The following is a 26,026-nucleotide window of genomic DNA, read 5'->3' on the forward strand; positions in this document are numbered from 1 at the left end:
TGAGGTGTGTGTTTTTTTTTTTTGTTTTTATTTTTTGTTTTTTTGTTTTGTTTTGTCAGTAGGTTTGTGGCCTATGTTTATTGATGACTGCTATGTCTTATAGTGGAAAGGCATAGCCGTAATCACAAAACATTCCAGCTCAAACCTACTCACCAGATGGGAGACTCCTGCAAGCTGCTGAATGTAAAATGGGGCTTACCTGTGCGTTATGTGGCAGGAAGTTCAACATAAATATCTTGATCTTTCAAAACAGGACAGAGGCAGAGTATTCATAGACCATGGGTTACTGGATTGCATCTGCAGGTGATTGGATGCAGACAAGGTTTCGAAGATCTTCCCAAAAGGCTCCAATCCAATAATCCTACCCCACTCTGTGTCCTCCATGGGCAGGCTGTAATGTTGCTCCAAGCCCTGGATCCTGTATGGGCGCTCACCCTTGCACTTGGTGTAAGGAGTATAGTCAGCCCCAGGATGCTATACATGTCCAGGGCCGTAGGCCCTCTTTATGGTACCCAGTCTCTGAAGACCTTTTTGTGGCTACTGCCATGGAGAGGGGCAAGCTTGGACTTTATATTGTATACAGTCCAGCATCGTGGACAGGTAGGATATGGTCACCCTGTGTGCTTCTGATCATGACCATTAAATACCAGGGTGATATTTGAATTGTATTCACTACTGTGTTAACTTTTCAAACTTGGCACTAAAACTCACTCCGAGCTTAGTATCAGGTGGATGACCAGGTGTGACATTACACCAAAAATTGCACATTATACTGCCACTTCCTTCTAGAGCTACTGGGTATGCAGACACTTCTTCCTGCCCTTTCCCCATGAGGAAAGGGACCATCTACACCTGGGGTGTTTTATTCATCTTCTGGATACACTTACACTTTATTCTCCACTCCATAAGTCCCTCACAGCTAATACCTTCACACAGAGCTATGAGGTAAACAAGGCGAAAGGGAACCATTGCAGAACAGTAGGCAAACATTAGCTCTGCTAAAGGCCCATGCAACCCTCAGTTTCAAAGTGATGATGTGCCCCTTGCCCTGGAGCAGCAACCTGCTCTAACACCAGTCTCTGCATTCAGTTTTACTTCCATATTAGCATGGGGCAAGTGGCCTATTTTACAAAAGCAGAATTTTCTGCATCCATGTCACAATTCCTCGGATAATATAGTACAACCACCTTTGGCCAGGACTTAGAAATGCCATGCCTATTCTACTCCAGTTTTTTACCTGAGATGGATGCTGACATGCCTGCCTTAGACAAGACATACTCAGAAGGGAATGAAGAGGGCATTAAGGCCGTTTTGGAGCTGCAGAAGATTTTTCTTCCCCAGATTGCCACTATATTGAAAAGAGAGCTTCACGCAAAATCTTTTGAGACTTTCACTGTTCATGAACAGATAGAATGTGTAATTTGTGTTGATTTGGTTAACTCCAGGACAAATTTGAACTTTCCAAAAATCTTTGCTGAACTCTATCAAGTGGAAAAAAATGTATATTCATGTGATCCTGCTTTTTGAGTCTTAAACATCTCACTGTACCTTTTTTTTGTAAATGTTCCTTCTTTCAAATATTCTACAGATAGAAAGTTTTTAGATACTCTTGCAGGCCTGACCCTGCAACCAGCTCTCACTGCAATTTCATTATGTCAAACGCCAGCTAACAGCCATCTTGACCCTGTTTTCAGGATCATGCTTTTAAAGGAGCAATTACAGCAACTACCTTCTGCTCTGCTTTTTGTGTGGGTTCCCTAGAACGTCATGACACAAATTTCCAAAATGGTTGTAATTCCATTCACATGCGCAGACTCTTGAGGCTAAACGCATGGACCACTGAAGTGTCCCACGTATGGTTTTTCAAGGAAGACCTCTGTTTGTGAGGCACGTCAAAGATGACCCTGGAGGGAAGATTTTACTTTCATAGCGAAAGATCTCATAAACCCCACCCTCAGGAGCCTCTACCTCCTCAAAAGTAGTGCACCAAACCACTGTATCCAGATTTTAACTTATAAAACCTAAGTTTAGCCCCCTATTTGCACAGAAGACTTGGGCCTCAAAACTCAGCAATTTTTCCCAATGAAGGTTTGGCTTCACTACAAAGTGTGGGGGATGTCTTTTAGTTTGCCTCTCTCTGAATCATAGATGGTCATAGACCTGTGAGTTCAAAACTCTGCCCCCTCAACACTTTCCTCTCCCAAATCAACCAAAAACTGCCTAAGGACAGTCAGATTAGCAGAGGCCTTGAACCACAAAGTAGGTTCCAAGGAATTTATTCAAACTGTTGATGGTACCAAAGCCCAACGGGGTATCCTTCCTATTTTGGACTTAAAAATCCATCCCTCAGATCACAAAACTTTTGTACGGAATCCACAAAGTCAGTAAATGAAACTGAGACAAGAGACAGAATGCCTATTTGCACATTCCCATTTATCCCCCTTATCAGTGCTTTCTGCACTTCGCAGTGGGAACCAATCACTTTCAATTTGTTGCACTGCCCTTTGACCTATTTTTTGCTTCCAGAATATTCACAAATGTCCTAGCACCTCTTCTACCCTTCTCAGAACTCTGGAAATCCAGGTCACAATATGCCCAGATGACCTTCTCTTGAAGGACTCCTCTCCCTTTCAGCTGTCTGCAAATGTTTCAGGACAATTCATATGCTCCAGGCTTTCAGTTGGATGATCGATTTTAAAAAAACAAAACGAAAAAAAAAACTGCTCTCTTGATTTCTCTTCGCCTGGAATGCTTGAGTCTGGTCCTGAACACACCCTAGCCTCTAGATTCCACCATAAACTACCACTGTAGCCAGGAAATGTTGGCACAGTTCTCTTTCGCCTACTAGTTATTGCCCACCCTTCTCATTCATTGCTTGGGGATGTCCCAGGGTCTGTGAATACTTTGCCTGTGTCCTGTACTGTATGCTTTGAGATAAGCGGAAGACTTGCCTGTAAATTCCATATCTTGGAGTATTGGACACAGGCCACCTTCCTTTCCTTGGTTACTCTACATTGCTTGCTATGAAACGGAGGACTCTGTGGTGTAGGGTTATAGGTTCTCAAAGGCTTGCCAATGTCCATACCCCAAAGTTTATAAATATTTTGCCTGTATCCTGTACCTAGTTCCAAATTGAGGTATCAGAGAAACGTTTTAGAATTGCCGCCTTTAGTGTATTTAGGCTAGAAGTATGTGTCGACATTGTATCAAGTTTTATTTAAAAGGTCGCATACATCATAAACAAAACAGAACAAAAAATAATCCCTTGCATTCCAGGCAGTAACTAAACAGAGGAGATTCCTATCTCACAGGTGAAGGGCTTCTCCCTGTCACCAACAAAACAAAGCTGTGTGCAAACCTTTTCCTTTCTTGTACAAAGCAATCTTTCATCCACAGCTCTCAGGTGTGGCTCTCTGAGTCCCAGGCCAGGAGCAACTTCTTGCTGGAGTCCTGCTTTATTTATACCACCTGCTGGGGGTCGTTAGTGGACTGCAAAATCCAGTCCGGAACCAACTTTGCCAAAGTGTCCTGGAAAACCCAGACTGGACTCCACCTTAGTCTCCCAGATATGAATGTATGCGAGGTGGCACATTGGCGTCCATCAATCACCTCGCCTTTCATAATGTTACATATCCCCCCCTCTGCTTAAGCCACTGCAGCTGAGCAACTGTCCCAACCAAGCAATGGACATGGGAAAGGGCATCTATGTTATCCTGACGTTTCCCAGCTCTTTGCTCCACTGTGAATTTAAATGCTTGTAGTGCAAGAAACCACCTTGTCACTTGACTATTTTTCTCCTTGTTATCACACATCCAATTGAGAGGGCCATGATCAATAACCAATTTGAATTGTCACCACAACAGTTAATATTTCAGGGCCTCCAAAGCCCATTTGATAGCCAAACATTCTTTCTCAAAATTGCATAGTTTTATTGTTTAAGCCAGTGGTTCTTAACCTTGTTGGAGGTACTGAACCCCACCAGTTTCATATGCGCATTCACCGAACCCTTCTTAATTGGAAAAATAAAATATGATTTTTAAAATTCAAAACATAGGTATATATTTATACATAGGTGCACAAAATGAACAAAACCGTTAAGAACAAAGAACAAAACCATTAAAACATGATTTTCACACAAAAACAAAAACATAATAATGAATATTTACTGCACAAATCATATGAGTCGGGTGTGGGTCTTCACCTCCGCCGAACCCGCGAGACGGACTCGCCGAACCCCTGGGGTTCGATCGAACCCAGGTTAAGAACCACTGGTTTAAGCTTTGTGCTCAGGAAAACCACAGGGTGTTCCTCCCCATCTCTGATTTGGACAGTACAGCACCAAGTCCCACATCAGAAGCATCTACTGTACCACAAAGTCTTTTGTGAAATCTGGTGTCAGGAGCACAGGTTGGGCACAGAGAGCTTGTTTCAACATTTGAAATGCTGTCTTCTCCTCAGGATTCCACTTAATCGTAACCGACCCCCCCCCCCCCCCTACCTTTTGTCAGATCTGTCTGTGGGGCGGCAATGGTGGCAAATTGGGTATAAAACGCCTATAGTAGCCAGTGATATCAAGAAATGCCTGGATTTGCAATAATGTAGCCAAGGTATTTGGCCTCCTCCCAAGCCTATCACACACTTTTTGGGGTTGGCGGTAAGACCTGCTTTCCTAAGCGAATTTACTACTGACTGCATCCGGGGCAAATGAGACTCCCAATCTGGGCTGTGGATGACCACATCGTTCAAATGGGTAGCTGCGTTTTGGCGATATGGTCTTAACGTTCTATCCATCAGTCTCTGGAATGAGGCAGGAGCACCATGCAAACCAAACTGCATCCGCTTATATTGGAAGGACCCCTCGGGGGTAGAGAATGCTGTCTTTTTTCTTTTGCATATTCCTGTAGGGGTATCTGCCAATAGCCTCTAACATGTTCTTTATTTCGTTTGCCACTGCTTCCCGCCTGGCCTCGGGTATTCTATAGGGCTTTACATTTACACGGACACCCGGCTGTGAAACTGTCGTGCTGTATTATTGTGGTCAGTCCGGGTAGGTGAGAGTCTCCATTCTTTCTCACAAACTCCTTAACATGTTCTTTTGGGGGGTTGGTATTGCCAGTAAATTCTCTCTGTCCTTCCAAGGTTTAAAGAGATTAATGTGATAGATTTGTTCCTTTTTCCTTTTCCCTGGCTGGTAAACCTTTATAGTTTACTTCACCTACTTTCTCCATAATTTCAAAGGGACCTTGCCACTTTGCTAGGAATTTACTGTCCACTGTGGGCAATAGTACCAGCGCTCCTTCCCCAGGGTTGAAGGTACGGATCTTGGCACCCCGGTTATAAACCCTTCTCTGGGCCTCCTGGGCTTGCTCCATATGTTCCCATACAAGCGGCATGATGGCTGCAATTCTATCCTTCATCTGTGAGATATGCTTGTTGACGCTTCTATAGGGTGTGGTCTCTCCCTCCCATGTGTTGGTTTTTTTTTTTTTTTTTTTTTTTTTTGGGACATCTAGCAACCCCCTGGAATGTTTACCGTACAGTAGTTCAAAAGGCGAGTACCCTGTAGATGCCTGAGGTACAGTGAAGGAAATAAGTATTCGATCCCCTGCTGGTTTTGAATGTTTGCCCACTTTACAAAGAAATGATCAGTCTAAAAACTACAGAAACGTCTGACTTCTGTGATTGCCAACAAGGGATTTGCCACCAAGTACTAAGCCATGTTTTGTCAAGGGGATCAAATACTTATTTCCCTCATGAACATGCAAATCAGTGCATAATTTGTTAGACATGCGTTTCTTTTGAATTTTTTGTTGCTATTCTGTCTCTCAGTGTTACAATACACCTACCATTCGATTTTTAGACTGATCATTTCTTTGTGAGTGGGCAAACATTCAAAATCAGCAGGGGATCAAATACTTATTTCCTTCACTGTATCTCTCGTGCAGCAAACATGAGGTACGGTAACAAAAAAATCCCATTTTGTCCACTACCTTTTGTAACATATTCTTGAGCGTCTTAAGTCTCTCCACAAGACCACCGGTTTGGGAGTGGTACTGAGGTACGGAGATGGGAGATTTTGACCAAGTTACACAATTCTTTCCTGACACTGAACATAAATGGCGTGCCCTGATCCATTAATATCTCTTTTAGAATACCCACATGACAAAATACCCGGACAAGCTCTCAGGCAATAGTCTTAGCAGAGGTATTACACAAGGGAATTGCTTCAGAATACCGTGTGGCATAATCCAGTATAACCAGTATGTGCTAATGGCCCCGGGCAGACTTTACTACTGGTCCCACTAGATCCATGCCCACTCTTTCAAAAGGCACTTCAATTATTGGTAAAGGTACCAGTGGACTGCGAAAATGGGGCAAAGGTGCAGATTACTGACAGTCTGGGCATGACTCACAATACTCTTTGACATCTGCATGTAAACCAGGTCAATTGAAAATCTGGGTTATTCTCTCCTTTAGTTTTCTCTATACTTAGATGTCCACCCGTTTTTATGACCATGGGCTAAATCTAGTACCATCCGGCGATAGGGTTTTGGGACCACTAGCTGCTCCACCACCTCCTCCCCTTGCTTTTATTACTTGATACAGCAAGCTATTTTTAAGAGCCATGTAGGGAAAAGACACCCCCTACATCCGTTTCAACCAGTTCCCCATCAATCGTTTTAATGTTTTCTCAGGCTCTATTAAGTGTTGAGTCTTTCAGTTGTTCCCTACAAAAATCCTCTTTTCTGACCTCTAGGTCAGGCACCACATTCTGTCCACTCTCATTAGAGCTAGAGATAATCTCTTGTTCAATATCTGCAACCTCTGGGTTGGAATCCAGCTCCTCCTGCTCCCTAGCCATTAGAGAGAGAGGGAAAGGATCTACCCCTTCCTTGGACACACCAACAGTTTTTTTGCTTCAACTTTGCAGTCAAAGGAGTCAGGAGTGAGTTCAGGTGTTTCCCCAGCAGGGGGAGCTCGGTCCTCTTGACTCCTCCTTTTCCCACAACCTCCAGAAATCGGGAAAATCTCTCCCCACTATGGCTTCATGAAGTAGTGAGGGTACCACTCCCACTGAATGTGTCACAGGGCTCCAGGGAGTATCCATGTCAACCATAGCAGTCTGGTAGTTGCGTGTATCACTATGTATACAAATAACCCCAATAGTGCTAGGGTGTAACCTTGCAGGGTTTACAAAATCACCTTTGACTAAGGTCACAACACTACCAGAGTCTAGCAGAGCAGTTACTGGCTTTTCATTAATTGAAATCACACACATTTGCTTTTCCATGCGTTCCTGACATGCTGCTGTACATACCACCTGTGCAAAAAGAGACATGCGTATTTCTAAATAAACATTTTCACATTGCATTGGTTCATCATTTAGGGAACGAACAGTTTGCAGCAATATGACCAAATGCATGGCAACGATAACCTTTTAAACCTTTTATAGGTTCTGTACCCAGACCTCTAAACTGCCTCAGGGACCTTCCTGACCTCTTTGGCTAGTTTCCAGGTCCTGAGCCCACAGTCTCATTATCTAAAGTAACGGTCCTGTAATTTTTTCCCTGAGCCCTCGAACCCAGGAACAGTCTTACCGGATCCCCCTGGTGGTTTTTCATCCCTAGCAACATTGGGGTGGGGCATGGATAAGTGCAACAAGTCCTCAGCGGCCATATATCTCTCCACCAGGTCCACCAGCTGGTTTTCAGTCTTAGGGTCTCCATGGCCAACCCACTTCCTCAAAGTGGCAGGGAGCGCACGTAGATACCAGTTTTATGACCACACGCTCCACTACCTGAGGGCCTGACAAAGTCTCTGGCTGGAGCCACTTCTTGGTGAGATGTATTAAGTCAAACATCTGGGAGCAGGGTGGCTTGTCAGTACTGTACGACCACTGATGCATCCGTTGAGCCCGAACTGCAATGGTGACGCCCAGGTGTGCAAGGACCTCAACCTTCAGCTTCTCATAATCCTGGGCAGCATCTGGTTCCAGGTCATAATAGGCCTTTTTGGGATTCACCTGTCAGAAATGGTGCAAGCAGTCCCACCCATTGCTCTTTTGGCCTTCCTTCCTGAACAGCAACTCTCTCAAAAGTTGTGAGGTAGGCTTCCATATCATCTGCAGGTGTCATCTTTTGCAGGTGGCAGCAGACCTGTGGACTCCTTCTTTAATTCCACCAGGTGTTGGGTCACCTCCTTAAGGAGCTCTCGGTTGGCTTGTTGGGCCTCCGCAAACTGGTGATTCTCCTCCTGTTCTGCTGCAGTGGCTTCTGCCAACTGGCGATTGGTTTCCTGCTGGGTTGCCATGGCCTACAGCAAGGCTCTTATCAACTCCGTCTTCCCACTTGCTTAGGAAGTTAGTTGCCCGCATCCTCCACCATATGTGGGGATTAGCTCAGGTGGGGGGGGGGGGATCACCTTCCCTGGGAAAAAGGTAGCCCAGACGGCAGGTCTTTCTTAAAAATCTGACTTGTAGCCAGTTTTATTTAAAAGGTCGCATGCATCATTGACAAAACCGAAAATAAACCCTTGCCATCCAGGCAGTAACTAAACAGAGGAGATTCCTATTTCACAGGTGAAGGGTTTCTCCCTGTCACCAACAAAACAGAGCAATGTGTAAACCTTTTTCTTGTACAAAGCAGACTTTCATCCACAGCTCTCTCAGGTATGGCTCTGAGTTCTAGGTCTAGAGCAACTTCATGCTCCAGCCCTGCTTTATTTATACCACCTGCTGGTGGTCATTAGTGGACCGCAAAACCAACTCTGCTAAAGTGGCCTGGAAAACCCGGATGTGCGAGGGGAGATACTTAAATCTAAATATATATATATATATATATATATATATATATTTAGATTTAAGTATTGGGACGCCTACCTTTACACACACATGAACTTTAATGGCATCACAGTCTTAGTCCATAGGGTTCAATATTGAGTTGGCCCACCCGTTGCAGCCATAACAGCTTCAACTCTTCTGGGAAGGCTGTCCACAAGGTTTTGGAGTGTTGTCATGGGAATGTTGGACCATTCTGACTGAAGAGCATTTGTGAGGTCAGGCACTGATGTCGGATGAGAAGGCCTGGCTCGCAATCTCCGCTCTAATTCATACCAAAGGTTTTCTGTCGGTTTGAGGTAAGAACTCTGTGCAGGCCAGTCAAGTTCATACTCCCCAGATTTGCTCATCCATGTCTTTATGGACCTTGCTTTGCACAGTGGTGCGGAGTCATATTGGAACAGGAAGGGGCCATCCCCAAACTGTTCCCACAAAGTTGGGAGCATGAAATTGTCCAAAATGTCTTGGTATGCTGACGCCTTAAGAGTTAACTTCACTGCAACTAAGGGGCCAAGCCCAATCCCTGGAAAACAACCCCACACCGTAATCCCCCCCTCCACCAAACTTTACACTTGGCACAGTGCAGTCAGGTAAGTACCATTCTCATGGAAACCGCCAAACCCAGACATGTCCATTTGGATTGTCAGACACAGAAGCATGATTCGTCACTCCAGAGAACACGTATCCACTGCTCTAGAGTCCAGTGGCGGCGTGCTTTACACCACTGCATCCAACGCCTTTCATTGCACTTGGTGAAGTAAGGCTTGAATGCAGCTGCTCAGCCATGGAAACACATTCTTGAAGCTGTCTGCGCACTGTTGTGCTAATCCTGAAAGCCACACAAAGTTTGGAGCTCTTTAGCTGTTTACTCTGCAGACAGTTGGCGGCTTCTGCACACTGTGCATGCCCTGACCCTGCTCTATCATTTTACGTGGCCTACCACTTCATGGTTGAGTTGCTGTTGTTCCCGGTTGCTTCCATTTTGTTACAATACCACTATAACAGTTGACCGTGGAATATTTAGTAGCTAGGAAATTTCACGGATGGACTTATTGCACAGGTGACAACCTATCACGGTACCACACTTGAATTCACTGAGCTCCTGAGAGTAACCCATTCTTTCACAAATGTTTTGTAGAAGCAGTCTGCATGCTTAGGTGCTTGATTGTATACACCTGTGGCTATGGAGGTGATTGGAACACTGTAATCCAATGATTTGGAGGGGTGTCCCAATACTTTTGGTGTGTTTTTTTTTTTTTTTTATAATTTTTTTTTTTTCCTTTCTTTCTTTCTTGATTTATTTTTGCCCCAAGGGTTTACTGTGTCTCCCAGTGCACTTGATGAGGTTAAAGATTTAGGTGAGCAAGAAAAAAAGACTCCTAGCCTTTTCCCAGCAAGCCACATCTGCTATCTCAAGACCAATTGCATCAAAGTCCATGTACAGCAATTTGTTCCTTTCCACTAATTGGATCAGAATTTGAGTAATTTTATTTGTCAAATTTTGGTGCATACATATTTTAATTTGTTTTAGAAATTTTGTTTTCTCTGCTCGTTACTCTGTGAGCCTTGTTGGAGTATGTGTTTTTTTTACATGAACCTATGTATATAAGCATCACCAGGTATAAGTGAAAGCTTCATAGTCTGGTGTGACCAGCAGCTGTCACATGACGATCAAAGGAGACTTTTTTGACTTGCAGGTCGACTGACAATATTGCTTCTCCTTCTGTATGCTAAGTAAAATGGCAGCATCCAGTGGGTGAATAACTGGGTCTCCGTCGACAGACCCGAGTATTTGCTTACTTGTGTGTTTTTTGTTTTTTTTTTACCAGTGAATTTTTTTTTAATAAGCATAAAAGTTCATATTTGGCAGTGATTTCTGTAAGCATTGGCAAAGGAAAGGGATGATTTTTTTATCTTCTTCCCCCAAAGGAAAACCCAAGTGAAGAAGATGCTGCAATTGTGGATAAAATACTTTCTATGCGCACACTTAAGAAGGAGGTGAGGAAAATCTAGACTTAACTGACCCTCCAATATGCTCTTACTGGTGATCTATAACTGAGTTAACATTTCATCATTGATATACTCATGTTTTAGCTACCTTCAGGAGCTTATTTTGATGCAGAAGAATATTTTGTCAAGTATAAGAATTAGTAAGTATCTTTCCATTAAATGTTTGCCTCCAAACATGTGAGTCAATTACTGATCTATATACTGTGGTTCCAGCTCCTATCTGCACTGTGAATGGGCCACCATTCAACAGCTTGAGAGAGACAAGCGCATCCACCAGAAGCTCAAGAGGTTTAAGACGAAGATGGCTCAGATGCGTCATTTCCTACCAGAGGATGAGGAGTCCTTTAATCCAGACTATGTTGAAGTGGATCGAATCCTGGATGAATCTCATAGCATTGATAAGGACAATGGGGAAGTTAGTCTGATCTTTATTTTAAATACTTTTATTTCTTTGTGTGTTTGTGTCCATATAGTGCAAAGTAAACCTCTTTACAATGTAAAGAACCTATATGTGTTTAGTATACTATTAAGTAATTTAATCATAAATACAAATAAATAACAATGCAACCCAATTTAATATTAAGGATATAAAAGTAGGGGCTGTTCAGTTTTGTGGTGTGCGTTTTTTTTTTTTTTTGTTGCCTGTCTCTGGCCCCAGTACAGAGATTCATTTTCTAATTGCCCTGGTTACCTTTTATCATCGGGACAGAAGGGGAGGGGAAATCTAAATTTTAATTGTTTCTGTCTCTGAAACAGAAGGTATGGGGAACACTTCCAGTTGTGACACCTGTTCCAGTAACAACTAACTGAAGGGATTTGTTGTTGCTTTTGTTCTTGCTTTCAATTGCTATTGTGTTTCCTGGATAACAGGTGAGAGAAAATCTCTCCATTAGGACAGCACATCGGAAAAAAAAAAAAGGGGGAAAAAAAGGGGGGGGGGTAGTGTTCAGAGCAGTTGAAGTTGTGAACTGAACCTGCTGCTTCTCTTTTGCAGCCTGTGGTTTATTATCTTGTGAAGTGGTGCTCACTACCCTATGAAGACAGTACCTGGGAGCTTAAAGAAGATGTAGATGACAGAAAGATTGATGAGTTCAAAAGAACTGAGTCTCGTCAGCCAAATCTCAAGCGTGTGGTATGTGACAAGTTGTGAAATATTTTGGATCTTCAGTTGTACAAACATGGGTAACTAATTCTATTGAATCTGTTTCTCTCAAGGCACGGCCTGCAGCTACATCTTGGAAGAAGTTAGACCTCACTCGGGAATACAGAAACAATAACCAGTTAAGAGAATACCAGTTGGAGGGAGTCAATTGGCTGCTGTTTAATTGGTACAACAGGTGAGCAGAGGTAGCAGTTATGCCAGAAATGATGTTGTATAGGTGAACTGATGACCATGCAAAATCCAATGACCTTGGTATAAAATGAGGTTTAATTTTAGTGTAAAAAATACATGCATTATTGATTGTAGTAGTTTGCTCAAATGAAGAGCATTAGTCTCTCACATTGAAAGATTTAGGTTGTGTAATTGACAGTTGTCAGATATGCATGAATTGAGGAATGCATGAAGTCATATATTGTCGGTTTATATTGTCATCCACAGGAAATTTGGGCACTGGCAAACCAAAAAAATTATAGATTTCCCTGTGATAATCTAAAGTAAACAACCTGAGAATGATCAGAGCTGATGACAAACTATAATGGTAGCAATTCCAGCTTAAAGCGGAATTAAACCTCCACATAAAAAAAATAGAAAATGGCCCGCGGGAGCTTAATGCTTTCAGGTGTAATATGCAAAGCATATTACCACGTTATGGCAGATTTACCTGCCAAGCGGTCCTTTCCAGTATTGTGTTGTCAGTACTCTTAGTTGTCACAAGTGCTTTCATGTTCTGGTCTTCCTTCCGGGTTCGGACTCCTAGGTCGCTCGTCTGTCTGTCTGTGACGACATCACTTCCACACATACACATAGGAGTCAGATCATTATGGCACAGAGCAGTTTCTTAAATGTGTGTGCTAAGCTGCGTATGCGTTATTCAGTACATAAACTTTGACAGGCAAGGAAAAGTGATTATGACAGAAGAGACCAAGAGCATCTCTCCTGTCATAAAAATTGTACCGGTCAGTGTGTCCCCTTCTTCTTTTTTTTTTTTTTTTTTTTTTTTTTTTTGCTTAGATTTGCCAGCAGCAAACTATTTTAGCTCTTTGTCAATCCTGATTCTTTTAAGGATGAAAAAGCTTTCTGGTCCACCATTTCCCAGTGGCTGAGGCAGGACATCAAGCTTATGGTCTCAAGCATTGGATGCTACCCTTTTCTGTTAATCACTTGCCCTCCTGAGGATTTACCCCTCTTCATGACCAGGCCATTTTTTGCTGTTCGGCACTGTGCTATTTCAACTGGTAATTGTGCAATGCTGCACCCAAACAAAATTTTTGTCCTTTTTTTCACACAAATAGAGCTTTCTTTTGGTGGTATTTGATCACCTCTGCGGTTTTTATTTTTTTTGCACTATAAACAAAGAGACCGAAAATTTTGAAAACAAAACCCGGTATATTTCCCTTTTATGGTTATAAAATATATCCAATAAACTCAGTCTTAAATTTAGGCTAAAAATGTATTCTGCTACATTTTTAGTAAAAAAAAAAAAAAATCTCAATACGTGCATATTGGTTTGTGTGAAAGTTATAGCATCTACAAACTACAGTGTATATATAATGAAATGTACGTAGCTTTTACTTTCTGACTGCCTATCACATTTCTTGAGGCGATAAAATGCCAGAACAGTACAACCCCACCCCTCCCCCAAATGACCCCTGTTTGGAAAATAGACACCCCCAAGGATTTGCAGGGAGGCATGTTGTGTCCATGGAACATTTTATTTTTTGCCATAAATTTTTTTGAATAAGACTTTTTTTTTTTCTTTAACACAAAGTTGTAACTTTAATTATATATTGCTTATGCATGCCATGGGTATATGTGGAGTAACACCCCAAATCACATTCTTCCACTTCTGCTGAGTATGGAGATACCACATGTGAGAGATGTTTTGGCAGCCTAGCTACATACAAGCCCCCAAAACTAATGACTATCTCCAGGCTTTCAAAGGGCATATTTCCTGTGAAAAAGGAAGGGGGAGTAGGGGGTTGGTCCATTCCTGCTGCTCGTAAAAACAATTCAGCAGCTAATTGGCCTTGGCCACTAGGATTATTATATTTTTATTTTTAATCAAACTTTTTATTGAGAGGGACAGATCTGCAGTTGCATCACAAATTCAATGAAAACAAACAGGTCTGTTCGACAAGCGAATATTACAGTATACAGATAGTAAAGCCTTTGCCGCTGGCAAGGAAAGGAGGACCAGCATGATAACCGCCAACATAATAGTTTTACAGAGAGTAATCATTCCTCTTCCTCCTCGCCACATGTAAACGTAGAGTCATGTCTTTTATCCCAAACTTTGATATTTAGCATGGCATCCTCTATGTATATAAATGACCTTCTTATATGGTAAAGTACTATTTACCACAGCTACCCACTGTGAAAACGTAGGCAACAGTGCCTGCAACCACATATGAGCAAGCAATAATCTAGCTACAAACAGCATCTCTTGCAGAAAAAGAGTCTGAAATTTGTCGGTTTATGAGCTAGGAAAAAGACAGAGTAGGCACTGCTTAGGGTAAAGGGTAAGGGGAGAGCCCATTTTGTCATGAAGGAACTGGATCACTTGAGACCACCAACCCCGAATGAGGGGACAGGACCATAGTAAATGAAAGAAAGTATTGTCGGGGTCCCCAAATTTAGGGCAAAGTGGGCTATATTGTAGCCTGTATTTAGACAATTGAATTGGTGTTAAATAGGTTCTATGTGTAATAATATATAGCTGAGTGAGGTGGTCCGACAACTTCGGGGAAACCACCTTACTCGAGGAGAACACCTCCTCCCACATTTAACCATCCAACTCCCCTACATCCACCTCCCAGCGGGTTTTAAGGCGGTATGCCAAATATTATGCAGAAGGTGAAAGTAGAGCATTATAGAATGTGGATGCAAGTTTCTTGGATTCCATGCCCAAAATCACATCCAGAAGACAATTAGAGTTGGATTGTAAAACGGAGTCACCATACTGGGCACGCAGAGCATGGCGGGAGCTGGAGATAGCAACAAAAACATAAAATTGGAGAGATCATATTCCCTTTTGAGGTCTTGAAATGATTTGACACCTGCACTGGTGAACACCTGGAAGACAAATAAAATCCCCCTACTGATCCAGAATCTAAAATCAGGGAGTGTGCGCAATTCGGGGAGGTCCGGGTTATCCCACAAAGGGGTATGGGCGTGGATGTGTGGAAGCTGTAACCTACTAGAGGCCAGTGACCAAATTTTACAATGGTGACACAACAATTCCCTCCGGTCCCCCACAGTCACAAGGTCTCGCACACCTCGCAATAATAATTGAAATGGATGAACAACCCAAGAAAAAACTTGGGCACTCACCAATGCAAGGTATCTATTCCTATCCCCCTTATCTAAGTGAAAAAAATTAGACCATTGGGCTGCCAAATAATAAAGATTAATATCCAGGAGCTCAATACCACCCAGATGCGTGGGATTTTTAAGAGCACGCCATGACAATTTATGCTGAGTATTGCCCCATACAAAAGAATTAAGCATATAATCAAGGGATTTAAATACCCGCAACGGTAAATATACAGGTGCATGCCAAAGAATATAAAGAAGTTTAGGAAGGAGCACCATCTTACTCAAATTAACACGTCCCATAACCCCAAGAGGGAGACGAGACCAGGCTTGCAATTTGAACTTCAGCATAGGATAAAGGGGTTCTAAATTAAGTCAGAGATAGTCCTCAGCATCACGAGAAACCACAATCCCATGATGGGTAATTCTGCTGATTCTAACTAAAGAAAGATTGTCCTGTTCTTTAGTAGAGGCATCAAAAGGAAGAATCTGGGATTTCCCCCAATTTATTCGAAGCCCTGAAAAACATCTGAAATCCTCTATAAGAGCAAAAGCAGCCCCAAGCGAAGGGGTCTGTATCCTCCAGATACAAAAGCATGTCATCTGCATATAAACTCAACGTCTCGGTCAACAGGCCGGAGCGCAAAGCACGGATATCAGGATGTAATTGAATAGCTATGTCCAAGGGCTCTACTGCCAGAGCATACAACGGGAGATAAGGGGCGTACCTCTGGAAAGTGGGAAGAAATCCGACACCCGACCACCAACCAGGACCCTAGGCATAGGAGCGTGATAGAGTAGTCTAAGCCAGGGCTTAAAATTTCAAGTCATGAGCTACTAGGCAGGCCTTAGAGTTACTCGCCACCAACAGAGACACCTGTACCAGGGGCGGACTGACAACTCATGGGGCCCCTGTGTCCTTGGCCAAACTCAAAAAAGCCTACGAAAAAGGTACCAGGGGCATCTCATGGGGCCCCCTACTGACACCGGGCCCTTGGGCAGTGCCCGAGTTTTCAAATGGTCAGTCCGCCCCTGACCTGTACACACACGTACACACACACAGATGTACACACACGCACATGTATACACACACAGGCACGTACAGACACACAGATACATGTACATACACAGAAATACACGCGCACAGACACATGTATATACAGACACGTACGTACATACACACAAACACACACACGTACAGACACATGTACACACACACACACATGCGTGTACATACACGCAGACACCTGTACAGATACACACATGTACATACACAGAGACACATGTGCAATTGCACATGCATACACAGACACACATGTACACCCCCCCCCATAAAAAGTTGCAGTACTTCGTTGTTCACTGACAGATCCGGGTACTGCACTCTAGGGGGAGGCAGAGAGCACAGCACACACTCCTTGCTTTGCTTTCACTGCACTGAACTATTGAGCAGTCTGACGGCTCTCAGTGCCAATGACAGATCCGGCCTGAGCTCCGATCCTGCTCAGCAAGACAGCCCTGGGGGACACACTCACCCCCACCATAATTTCCACTCGCCATTGGCGAGCAGGTGAGTGGAAATTTCAAACCCTGGTCTAAGCCATTTAAGGAACTTGGGCCCGAAACCGAAGTTTCGTAAACATTCCCATAAATACCCCCACTCCACGGAGTCAAAAGCCTTAGCTGCATCTAGGGAAACCACGACTCTAGAACCCATATTATCATGGGTAGCTTGCAAATTCATGAAGAGCGTCCAAAGATTGAATGCTGTATTCTTTGCTGGCATGAACCCGACCTAATCTGGATGAATTAAATCTAGTATAACTTTATTTAGGCGCAAGGTCAGGGCCTTAGCCAAGATCTTAATATCCAATTGCAGGAGGGAGATGGGGCGATACGACTCGGGGAGTAAGGGATCCTTTTCCGGGTTTAGAGATGAGGACAATTAAAGCTTCGTGCATAGACTGGGGGAGGGAGGCGGATTCAAAGATATGTTGCTATAAGGAATGTAAACTGAGAATTAGCAATTCCTGAAAATAGGTGTAAAACTCCAGCGGGAGTCCATCCGAGCCTGGTGCTTTAGAGGGGGACAGGTGGGACATAGCCTCAGCAATATCGTCCGTGGAAGTGGGAGCCTCCAGAAGAGCAACTTGAGAAGGGGTGAGGGTAGCTCATCTGGAGAGTCATGAACTGTGGAGGAATAGAGACTAGAAAAAAATTACAAAACGCCTCCGCCACCAGGTCTGGGTCAGTGATACTGACACCTGAGGCACCCCTCAGGGAGATCACAATGGGGGGCCGAAGGTTTAAATGGGCCAAATACACTAGAAGACGACCAGCATGTTCCCTGTGCTCAAATATTCCCTGCATGGCAAAAATATGTTGCTTAACCTTCTCAAAGAGGAGATGATTAACCAGACGAGCCTGCAATTTGACCAATGAAGCGACTTCACCCGAAGGGTTAATTTGAAACTAATGTTCTAGGTCAAGTAAACGCTCCTGCGCCCGCCGAACAGCTAAGCTAGATGTAGATTTGTATCTGGAGATGCGGCACGCCAAAACACCACGAGCATGCAATTTTTAAAGGAGTCCCAAATGGAACCAAAATCAGCCGAGCCCTCATTAGTTGCAAAGAAACAGCCCCAGTCGGTCTGTACATCTTCTGGATTTGGAAGAACAGTCAGCCAGAAGGGATTCAACCTCCACATATAGATAGGGGAAGGAGAAGACTGGCTGAGTGTCATCCAGTAGGGAGCATGGTCTGACAATACCCGGGGCCAAAACCCAACTTGGATAGTAGAGATTTGGATATGAATATATAGTCTATGTGAGACATCATGGAGTAGGAGGCCAAAAAGGAGGAGTAAGCTTTGGTCATGGGGTGCAAGTGTCTCCAGGTGTCCACCAGCGCAAATTCCATCAAAATTTACCAAACCGAGTTACATGGGATGGACAAAGGGGTCATAATCCAATTTATCCAAACTAGGGTCTATAATCATATTAAAATCCCCCAACCACTCTGCAAGAATACCAGGATGACATGCAATGAACGTCAGGCCTTCAGTGAATACCGCAAACTGGAAGGGGGGAGGGATATAGTATGCCAAGATTCCTTGAGAACAGCATGTAAAAAAAAGAAATCTGCCGTGTGGATCCACCTGCAAAGTCAATAACTAACTGAAAAAGAAAAGCAGGTTTTTTTTAAGGGCCATCTGAAGCTGACCAGTGACGTGGGTTTCCACAAGAACCGCCACATCAGCCTTTAGAGATTCTAGGTGGGACATGATTGCAGTGCACTTAGGTCGAGCCCTCATACCACGGATGTTCCATGTCAAGAACGTAAGAAAGGCCATGACGCTATAAAAGATAAAGGGGTAGGCAGGCTAATCCACAGGAGCAAAACAGTATATAATAGGACCAAGGGGTAGTGCAAAATACAAGTATATACACTCATTTGGGACATAGTCAAAAGGGCCACTAGGATTGTTTTTTACATAAAAGCCGACCACCATTTGAAAAAAAACGATACCAGGATGATGCCTGTAGCTGCAGGCATCATCCCAGTATAACCACTCCAAGCCCAGCGACATACCAGTACATTTCTGGTCCATGTTGGGCATATATGTAACAGCAGAGAACACGGGCATATGATGAATTGGCTCTGTGGATCAACATGACCGCAATTCATTCTTTTTTGTAATGCCCATGTTGAAGATTAGGCCCAAAAGAGTTTTAAATTCAGAAACGGTGAGAGGTTTCTATGCAAATTGTCTGGCAAGAGCTGAATTTGGGTGGGCGGCCATGTATTGTGCGTATAAATTGCCTTGGCCCACAATCAATTGATACAAATCTTCAGTGAAAAACAGCAGAGGGGCTAAATGCTAGTGCTGGTAGCGAACAGGGCCGATCCTACTAACTCTGCATTTTTGTGAACACTATACAAAGGAGGCACTGGTATAGTTCTGTTCATGATCAATATGTTGATCCTTACAAAAACTAAAGTAGTAATGGTGGTGATCAGCGACCTATAGTGTGCGGGCAATGTAACGCTAGCTGACCCTGGCTGGGTGAGGCGCTTACTGACCCTGATGCTATCTGATGTCGCTAGTGGCAGGAATACAATGATCAGTGAAAAATTCTATATACTGACACTGTACTAATGGCACTGGCTGAGTGACGGGGCGATTAAAGGGTTAATAGAGGCAATCAAAGGGTTAAATGTGCTATTCTAACGCATGCATGTAAAATGTGGTGGTGCTTTTACTCGGTGCTGTGTTCTCTCCGGGAAGTGGTTAAGGCACACTTTACTAGATTTGATAGTGCCTCCTGGGTCCTTTGGCATCAGGCTACTGTGTTGCTGATATGTAAGATTGCCACCTGTTCTTCAGTTTCCACTTTTTCCATGTTTTACCAGATAGATGTACAGGCCTCATCTGAAGCCAATTTCAGATGTGAGGTCCTTCAGGCAACTCTTTGAGTCCCCAGTTTTGTTGTGTTTTTTTTTTTTTTTTGTGGACTTGTTAAGGTCTGCTGTTGCCCACCCTTAGACTGCTTTTGGACTTCCCGTGTCCCTCAATGGACAAGAAGGAAAATTGGGTCACTGTAAAATCCTTTTCTTGGGATCCTTGAGAAACACTGGTCCCACCTGTGTGTTTTTTTTTGTTTTTTTTTTTCTTGCGAGCATCCTGTCCTACTATAGGAGGCAATGTAATCTGTCAATATATGACTTGTGTCCCTCATGGCACTCCAAGAAAGATTTTACAGTGAGAAAAAAAAAAATAATTTTTTTGATGGGTTGCTGTTTTGTGATAGTATTTATTAAAAAATAAAAAGTTTATTTTTTACTACTCCATCCAATTTTTTTTCATTTTATGAAAAAAAAATTGGAGTAGAAAAATAACATTTCTCCTCCCCTTTTTTTTTTTTTTGATCGCGGTCTAAAATTGACTCCCCACATTTTCTGTCCCAAAAAGAGACTTTGTTCAATGAAATAAATCATTGTCTATCTGATAGCATGGCTCTGAAATCCATTTTGCTATGCTGTTCAGCCATACCTTATTTATGTAAGGTACATACAAACACTAACAGAATTATATTTAGTTTGCTTACAACACTGTATATCATTAACAGTTCCCATGCATTGTATAGCTTGGTGCTACTGATCTTCTACAGGCTCTTTGTAGCCACTTCCTGTAAACATGCATACACTTAATGTCTGCATTGTATTTCTTGGAGTGGGTTTCCTAAAGGGTGACAACAATGGATCATCCCTCCATGATGTGTATTTTAGTCTCCATCAGAAGTCTGTGAGACCGGGTGACAATGCAGGAGCCCAAATAGGCAACAAGGACAGAGCATTGTCACCTATAAGAGGAAATGCCTTTAGCAAAGACCCTCATTGTGGGATCATCAGGTGTTTAACGATTTAAATATACTGAAATTGACCTTTCAAAATGTGACTAATTCGGCTAATGACTTTAAAATACATTTTTGTTCCTGCAGGCAGAACTGTATTCTGGCTGATGAAATGGGTTTAGGCAAGACAATCCAGTCTATCACATTTCTGCAGGAAGTGCATAATGTTGGGGTGCAAGGCCCTTTCTTAGTGATTGCTCCTCTTTCCACTATTACCAACTGGGAAAGGGAGTTTGCAAGCTGGACTCAAATGAACACCATTGTTTACCATGGCAGCTTGGCCAGCCGACAAATGATCCAACAGTATGAGATGTACTGCAAAGATTCAAAGGTCAGTTTGTGTGCATTGTGTAGCTTAAGTATTTCCTCGTCTATTCACTGAAGGAATTCTCAATTTTCATTTCTTTAGGAGTTGCCTTGTTTCCAGCTATAATCTGTAGTACCTTGTGTCAAGTGTCACTATCATTTTCTTTGATAGCACTAACCTCTCTTACTTTTTAGGGTCGTCTCATTCCTGGAGCTTACAAGTTTGATGCTTTAATCACAACTTTTGAGATGGTGCTTTCTGATTGCCCTGAGCTACGTGAAATTGAATGGCGTTGCGTCATTATTGATGAAGCTCATCGTTTGAAAAACAGAAACTGTAAGCTTTTGGACAGCTTGAAGCACATGGATCTAGTGAGTTTATAATTTTATAGTAAATTTTGAGTTTTTTTTCCCCATTTTTCTAAAATTGTGAATACAAACTGTCAAATCACTTGGAATTTTCTAGGAGCACAAGGTCCTCTTGACTGGGACACCATTACAGAACACTGTGGAGGAGCTGTTTAGTCTATTACATTTCCTAGAGCCTAGTCAGTTTGCCTCTGAAGCAGAATTTCTGAAGGATTTTGGAGACCTTAAAACTGAGGAGCAGGTACATGGCATTAACATAGCCATCCACTGAAACTGAGATACAGTATGTACAGTAGATTTTCCTATTCCCGTCTACCTATGTGATGGACTGTTACTCTTTCCTTCACTTTGCTGCATGATATTGACATCTGTTATTGGACACGCCCAAGCTTTGCAGTGCTCAGACTGTATTATCAAAAAGTTAATCTTTTTTTGTGGTTGGTGATTTTTGATCCAAAACAAACCAGAGAACTCTTGGCTCTGGTTTTTTGTTAAACCACATTTTGGAAGTATGCAGAAAATAATAATGTTCTGTTGCATGTCTGTATTAGACATTTTCCCTGTCTTTCTCAGGTGCAAAAGCTGCAAGCCATCTTAAAGCCAATGATGCTAAGAAGGCTAAAGGAAGATGTGGAGAAGAATCTTGCACCCAAACAAGAGACTATCATTGAAGTGGAGTTAACGAACATTCAGAAGAAATACTATAGGGCCATCCTGGAAAAGAACTTTTCCTTTCTTACCAAAGGAGCTAGTCAGTCTAATACTCCCAACTTACTTAACACCATGATGGAGCTTCGCAAGTGCTGCAACCATCCCTATCTTATCACTGGTATGATAAAACTATATACATGACCCTAGTTCCCTCATTCCGTTCTTTCTTCTTCTTCTTCTTCTTCTTCTTTTTCTTCTTCTTTTTCTTTTTCTTTTTCTTCTTCTTTTTCTTCTTCTTTTTCTTCTTCTTTTTCTTCTTCTTTTTCTTCTTCTTTTTCTTCTTCTTTTTCTTCTTCTTCTTCTTTTTGAACATTCTTGTTTTGCAACTTTTTTTTCATTTATATTAAAATTCTTTTCTTTTCCTCGGTTTCACATACTCGCTAATGCTTGCCTAGTTTATATGTACATGCATGTATAACTTTTTTAAAAGGTATTAAATATTTTTGCATTTTTTTGGCCTGAAGTTCTACTTCATGTTAATCCTGTTGTTTTTGTTTTTGTTTTTTTTTTTTCTTAAATAACTAGGAGCGGAAGAAAAGATAATGTCTGACTTCCGAGAAGCGACACCAGTGATTCCTCTTGACTTCCACTTACAAGCAATGGTGCGCTCCTCTGGCAAATTAGTTCTAATAGACAAACTTCTACCCAAGCTTAAAGCTGGAGGGCATAAGGTTCTTATCTTTTCCCAAATGGTGCGGTGCCTGGATATTTTAGAGGATTATCTCATTCAGAGAAGGTAAAGAATTCAATACTCTACAACCTATACATGTAAATTTACAACAAACACAGGCTTTATCTGGTTCTCACTCTCTCTGCTTTGGAAAATTGTCAAAATATTTCTGAAGTTGTATGTGGGATGTTTTTCACCCATTTCTATTAACCTTTTACAATGCTCCTTTCACCTTAAAAACCCAAGCCAAGAGTTGTTCTTGTTTTGCATATATACATGCCTGCATACATGTTATGGGTTTTAAGTGAGTTTTCAGTTGGTAAAGCCTTAAAATAACTTTTCTGAATATGCAGTATATATTTTGCACTTTAAGTAGCGCATAATATTTTAAAGGTTTGGCTTTGAAATTTAATTCATAAGACTTAAATTTCAATTTGTGTTTTAAAACCTAGATATCTTTATGAACGAATTGACGGTAGAGTCCGTGGTAATATGCGCCAAGCAGCAATTGATCGATTCAGCCGCCCAGACTCTGATCGATTTGTATTCTTGCTATGTACTCGGGCTGGTGGGCTGGGGATCAACCTCACCGCTGCAGACACTTGTATCATCTTCGACTCTGACTGGAACCCGCAAAATGACCTTCAGGTATACGCAGATATCCCTGTCATTTATCTTTGTTACACTCCTTTTTCTCTTTCTTATATAGAACTGCAGTTAAGTACTTGAAATGACAATGAAAACAGTAACTAGCTTATATAAGACAACCAGCAATCACTGCATCCAGACTGGCCATGTAATGTAATCCTAAAACAATCCCTGTTTTTGTTTAGAGGCTCCTCATTCTCATTTTAGGAATTTTTGGGATGGGGATGTAAACTGTGTGGACCCTCCACTGAAGGTTATACATAGACCCAGAAAAAAAACTCCGCTCTTTCTCTGCTGAAGAATTACCTCTATTCTTTGTGACCTGCACTGTCAGCATGAAAAAGCGAGTTGGACATAACCCTTTTTTCTGGGTGTGAGATGCTGTACTGAATTTTATCTGCTTGTAGTAACTTGAGGTAATAAATGCTATGTTTCTTGATTTCGGCAAGTCCAGATAAAACCAGATTTGTTGCGGTCTGTCTGCATGATGTTAGTAACTTGCAGCTTTAAAATCTAGTGCACTTTCCAAGTTTCTCTGATTGTATTTAGTCATATTTGTCTCCAGGATTTCTCCAGGGTGTCACCCATCCTCTGGAACTCCCTGCCCCAACCCATCAGATTATCACCTACTCTCCTCTCCTTTAGGTGCACCCTGAAAACCCATCTCTTCAGGGAAGCCTACTCCACCCCCTGCTAACTTGCCGACCTCCTCCACTCTTCCTACCACTCCATCCTCCACAGCTATCTCTTCCTGTGCCACCATCCCCTCCCTCCTAGATTGTAAGCTCGAAAGAGCAGGGCCCTCAATCCCCTCATGTATTGTATTGGTATTGTTCTGTCACATGTTCTGTCCCCCTTTGAATTGTACAGCACTGAGTGAACTATTGGCGCTCTATAAATACTGTATTATAATAATAATATTTGTAAGCTAATAAGACTTTTCTTGTATTAAGGCACAAGCACGTTGTCACCGGATTGGTCAGAGCAAGGCTGTTAAGATTTACCGGCTGATCACCAGAAACTCCTATGAAAGAGAGATGTTTGACAAGGCTAGCTTGAAGTTAGGACTTGACAAAGCTGTACTCCAGTCTATGAGTGGACGGGACAACCACCTTAGCGGGGTGTGTATGATATTTGATAGAGATCAGCAGAAACAAAAACTATAGATTGTTTATTTATTTGAAATGCTAGAAACTAGATAAATATACTAAATGAATAAATGGCTATTTATGTTCATTTACAGCCCATCCAGCAGTTTACAAAGAAGGAGATTGAAGACTTACTTCGGAAAGGTGCTTATGCAGCCATCATGGATGAAGATGATGAAGGCTCTAAGTTTTGCGAGGAAGATATTGATCAAATTCTGTTGAGAAGAACTACCACCATAACAATAGAGTCTGAAGGCAAAGGTTCCACCTTCTCTAAGGTTGGTATCTGTTATAGCTATAGAATAACTGTATATAGTATATGTTTCATCAGTTGTGTTTTTTTGTTTTGTTTCTTTTTTTCTAATATAAAAAAATAGAAAATACATAAAAAATTTTGTGGATGCTATTACACAATTGATTTCAAAGTACTTGGGTGGTTTCCTCAGGTACGTTTTACTCACATGCTCATATAGAGCCTATGCTTAGAGGCGAACTAGAGGAATTTTCCTTATAGTGAATATTGAGAAATTTCATGTGTTTTTTGGTAACATTTTTTCTCTCTGTATCAGGCAAGTTTTGTAGCATCTGAAAACAGGACAGATATTTCGTTGGATGATCCTAACTTTTGGCAAAAGTGGGCTAAAAAAGCAGATTTAGATCTAGATCTGCTTAACAGTAAGGTGAGTTTAAATATGATTTGAAATTAAGAAAATAATTAAGTGACATTAACTGTTATACTTACGAAGGGGTCACTGAGTGCAGAAATATTCCTATTAATAATATGAATGTGCAGACATAGAGGTCCAAGAACAGATAAGGTTAGAATAGGAATAGTAGGTATTGCTCTTTAGTTTTGAAAGCCACTAGCCATAACACAGGTGCAAATGGCTGTCATTAATTAGAAAGTTGTTCCTTTATGTGAGGATGTACTGCTACAGGGCAGCAGGGGTGTGCAAAATCACGTGTATACATGATTTTGCATTTCCAGGTAGGGGGCAGGCACTCCCTATCCACGCCGCTATTGGCTCCTCAGCATGTCAATCACCTGGTCCTGGCCGCCAATTCTTGGCCGGGACTTGGTGATAGTCGGTGCAGCTAACAGGAGAGGTTTGTATGTAAACAATACAAATCTCTCCCCTGTCCACAGGAACAGGCTGCTTTCTATTGCTCTGCACAGCAGAGCAATAGAAAGCAGCTTGTCTACACAGTAAAACACAACACCGCACACAGTTAACCCTTTGATCACCCCAGGTGTTTACCCCTTCCTGGCCAGTGTCATTAGTACAGTGACTGCTTTTTATTAGCACTGATCACTGTATTAGTGTCACTGGGGATGTCAGTGACCGTCAGTTCCCACCCAGTGTCAGAATGCCTGCCGCAGTCCCGCAATAAGTCAGTGATCGCTGCCATTATTAGTAAAAATAAAAACTTTCACGGAAACC

At 42.2% G+C, this 26,026-nt stretch overlaps 1 protein-coding gene across 4 annotated transcripts in view; it reads left to right on the forward strand.

Annotated features, from left to right (window-relative positions):
* CHD8 (chromodomain helicase DNA binding protein 8) overlaps positions 1-26,026 on the forward strand; it is a 133,984-nt gene that overhangs the window by 60,878 nt on the left and 47,080 nt on the right. For all 4 annotated transcript variants that reach the window (XM_089687042.1, XM_089687046.1, XM_089687044.1 and 1 more), the window contains exons 8-21: positions 10,766-10,834; positions 10,931-10,986; positions 11,060-11,261; positions 11,841-11,978; positions 12,062-12,183; positions 20,820-21,063; positions 21,234-21,410; positions 21,505-21,648; positions 21,981-22,236; positions 22,644-22,854; positions 23,241-23,436; positions 24,390-24,557; positions 24,680-24,862; positions 25,154-25,264. In XM_089687042.1, the coding sequence (XP_089543168.1) occupies positions 10,766-10,834; positions 10,931-10,986; positions 11,060-11,261; positions 11,841-11,978; positions 12,062-12,183; positions 20,820-21,063; positions 21,234-21,410; positions 21,505-21,648; positions 21,981-22,236; positions 22,644-22,854; positions 23,241-23,436; positions 24,390-24,557; positions 24,680-24,862; positions 25,154-25,264 (2,277 nt within the window). The remainder of the gene's footprint in view (positions 1-10,765; positions 10,835-10,930; positions 10,987-11,059; positions 11,262-11,840; positions 11,979-12,061; positions 12,184-20,819; positions 21,064-21,233; positions 21,411-21,504; positions 21,649-21,980; positions 22,237-22,643; positions 22,855-23,240; positions 23,437-24,389; positions 24,558-24,679; positions 24,863-25,153; positions 25,265-26,026) is intronic.

The sequence above is a fragment of the Staurois parvus genome, unplaced genomic scaffold, assembly GCF_062004578.1.
Source record: "Staurois parvus isolate SC_StPar_1 unplaced genomic scaffold, SC_StPar_1.0 ptg000415l, whole genome shotgun sequence".
Taxonomy (NCBI): Eukaryota; Metazoa; Chordata; class Amphibia; order Anura; family Ranidae; genus Staurois; species Staurois parvus.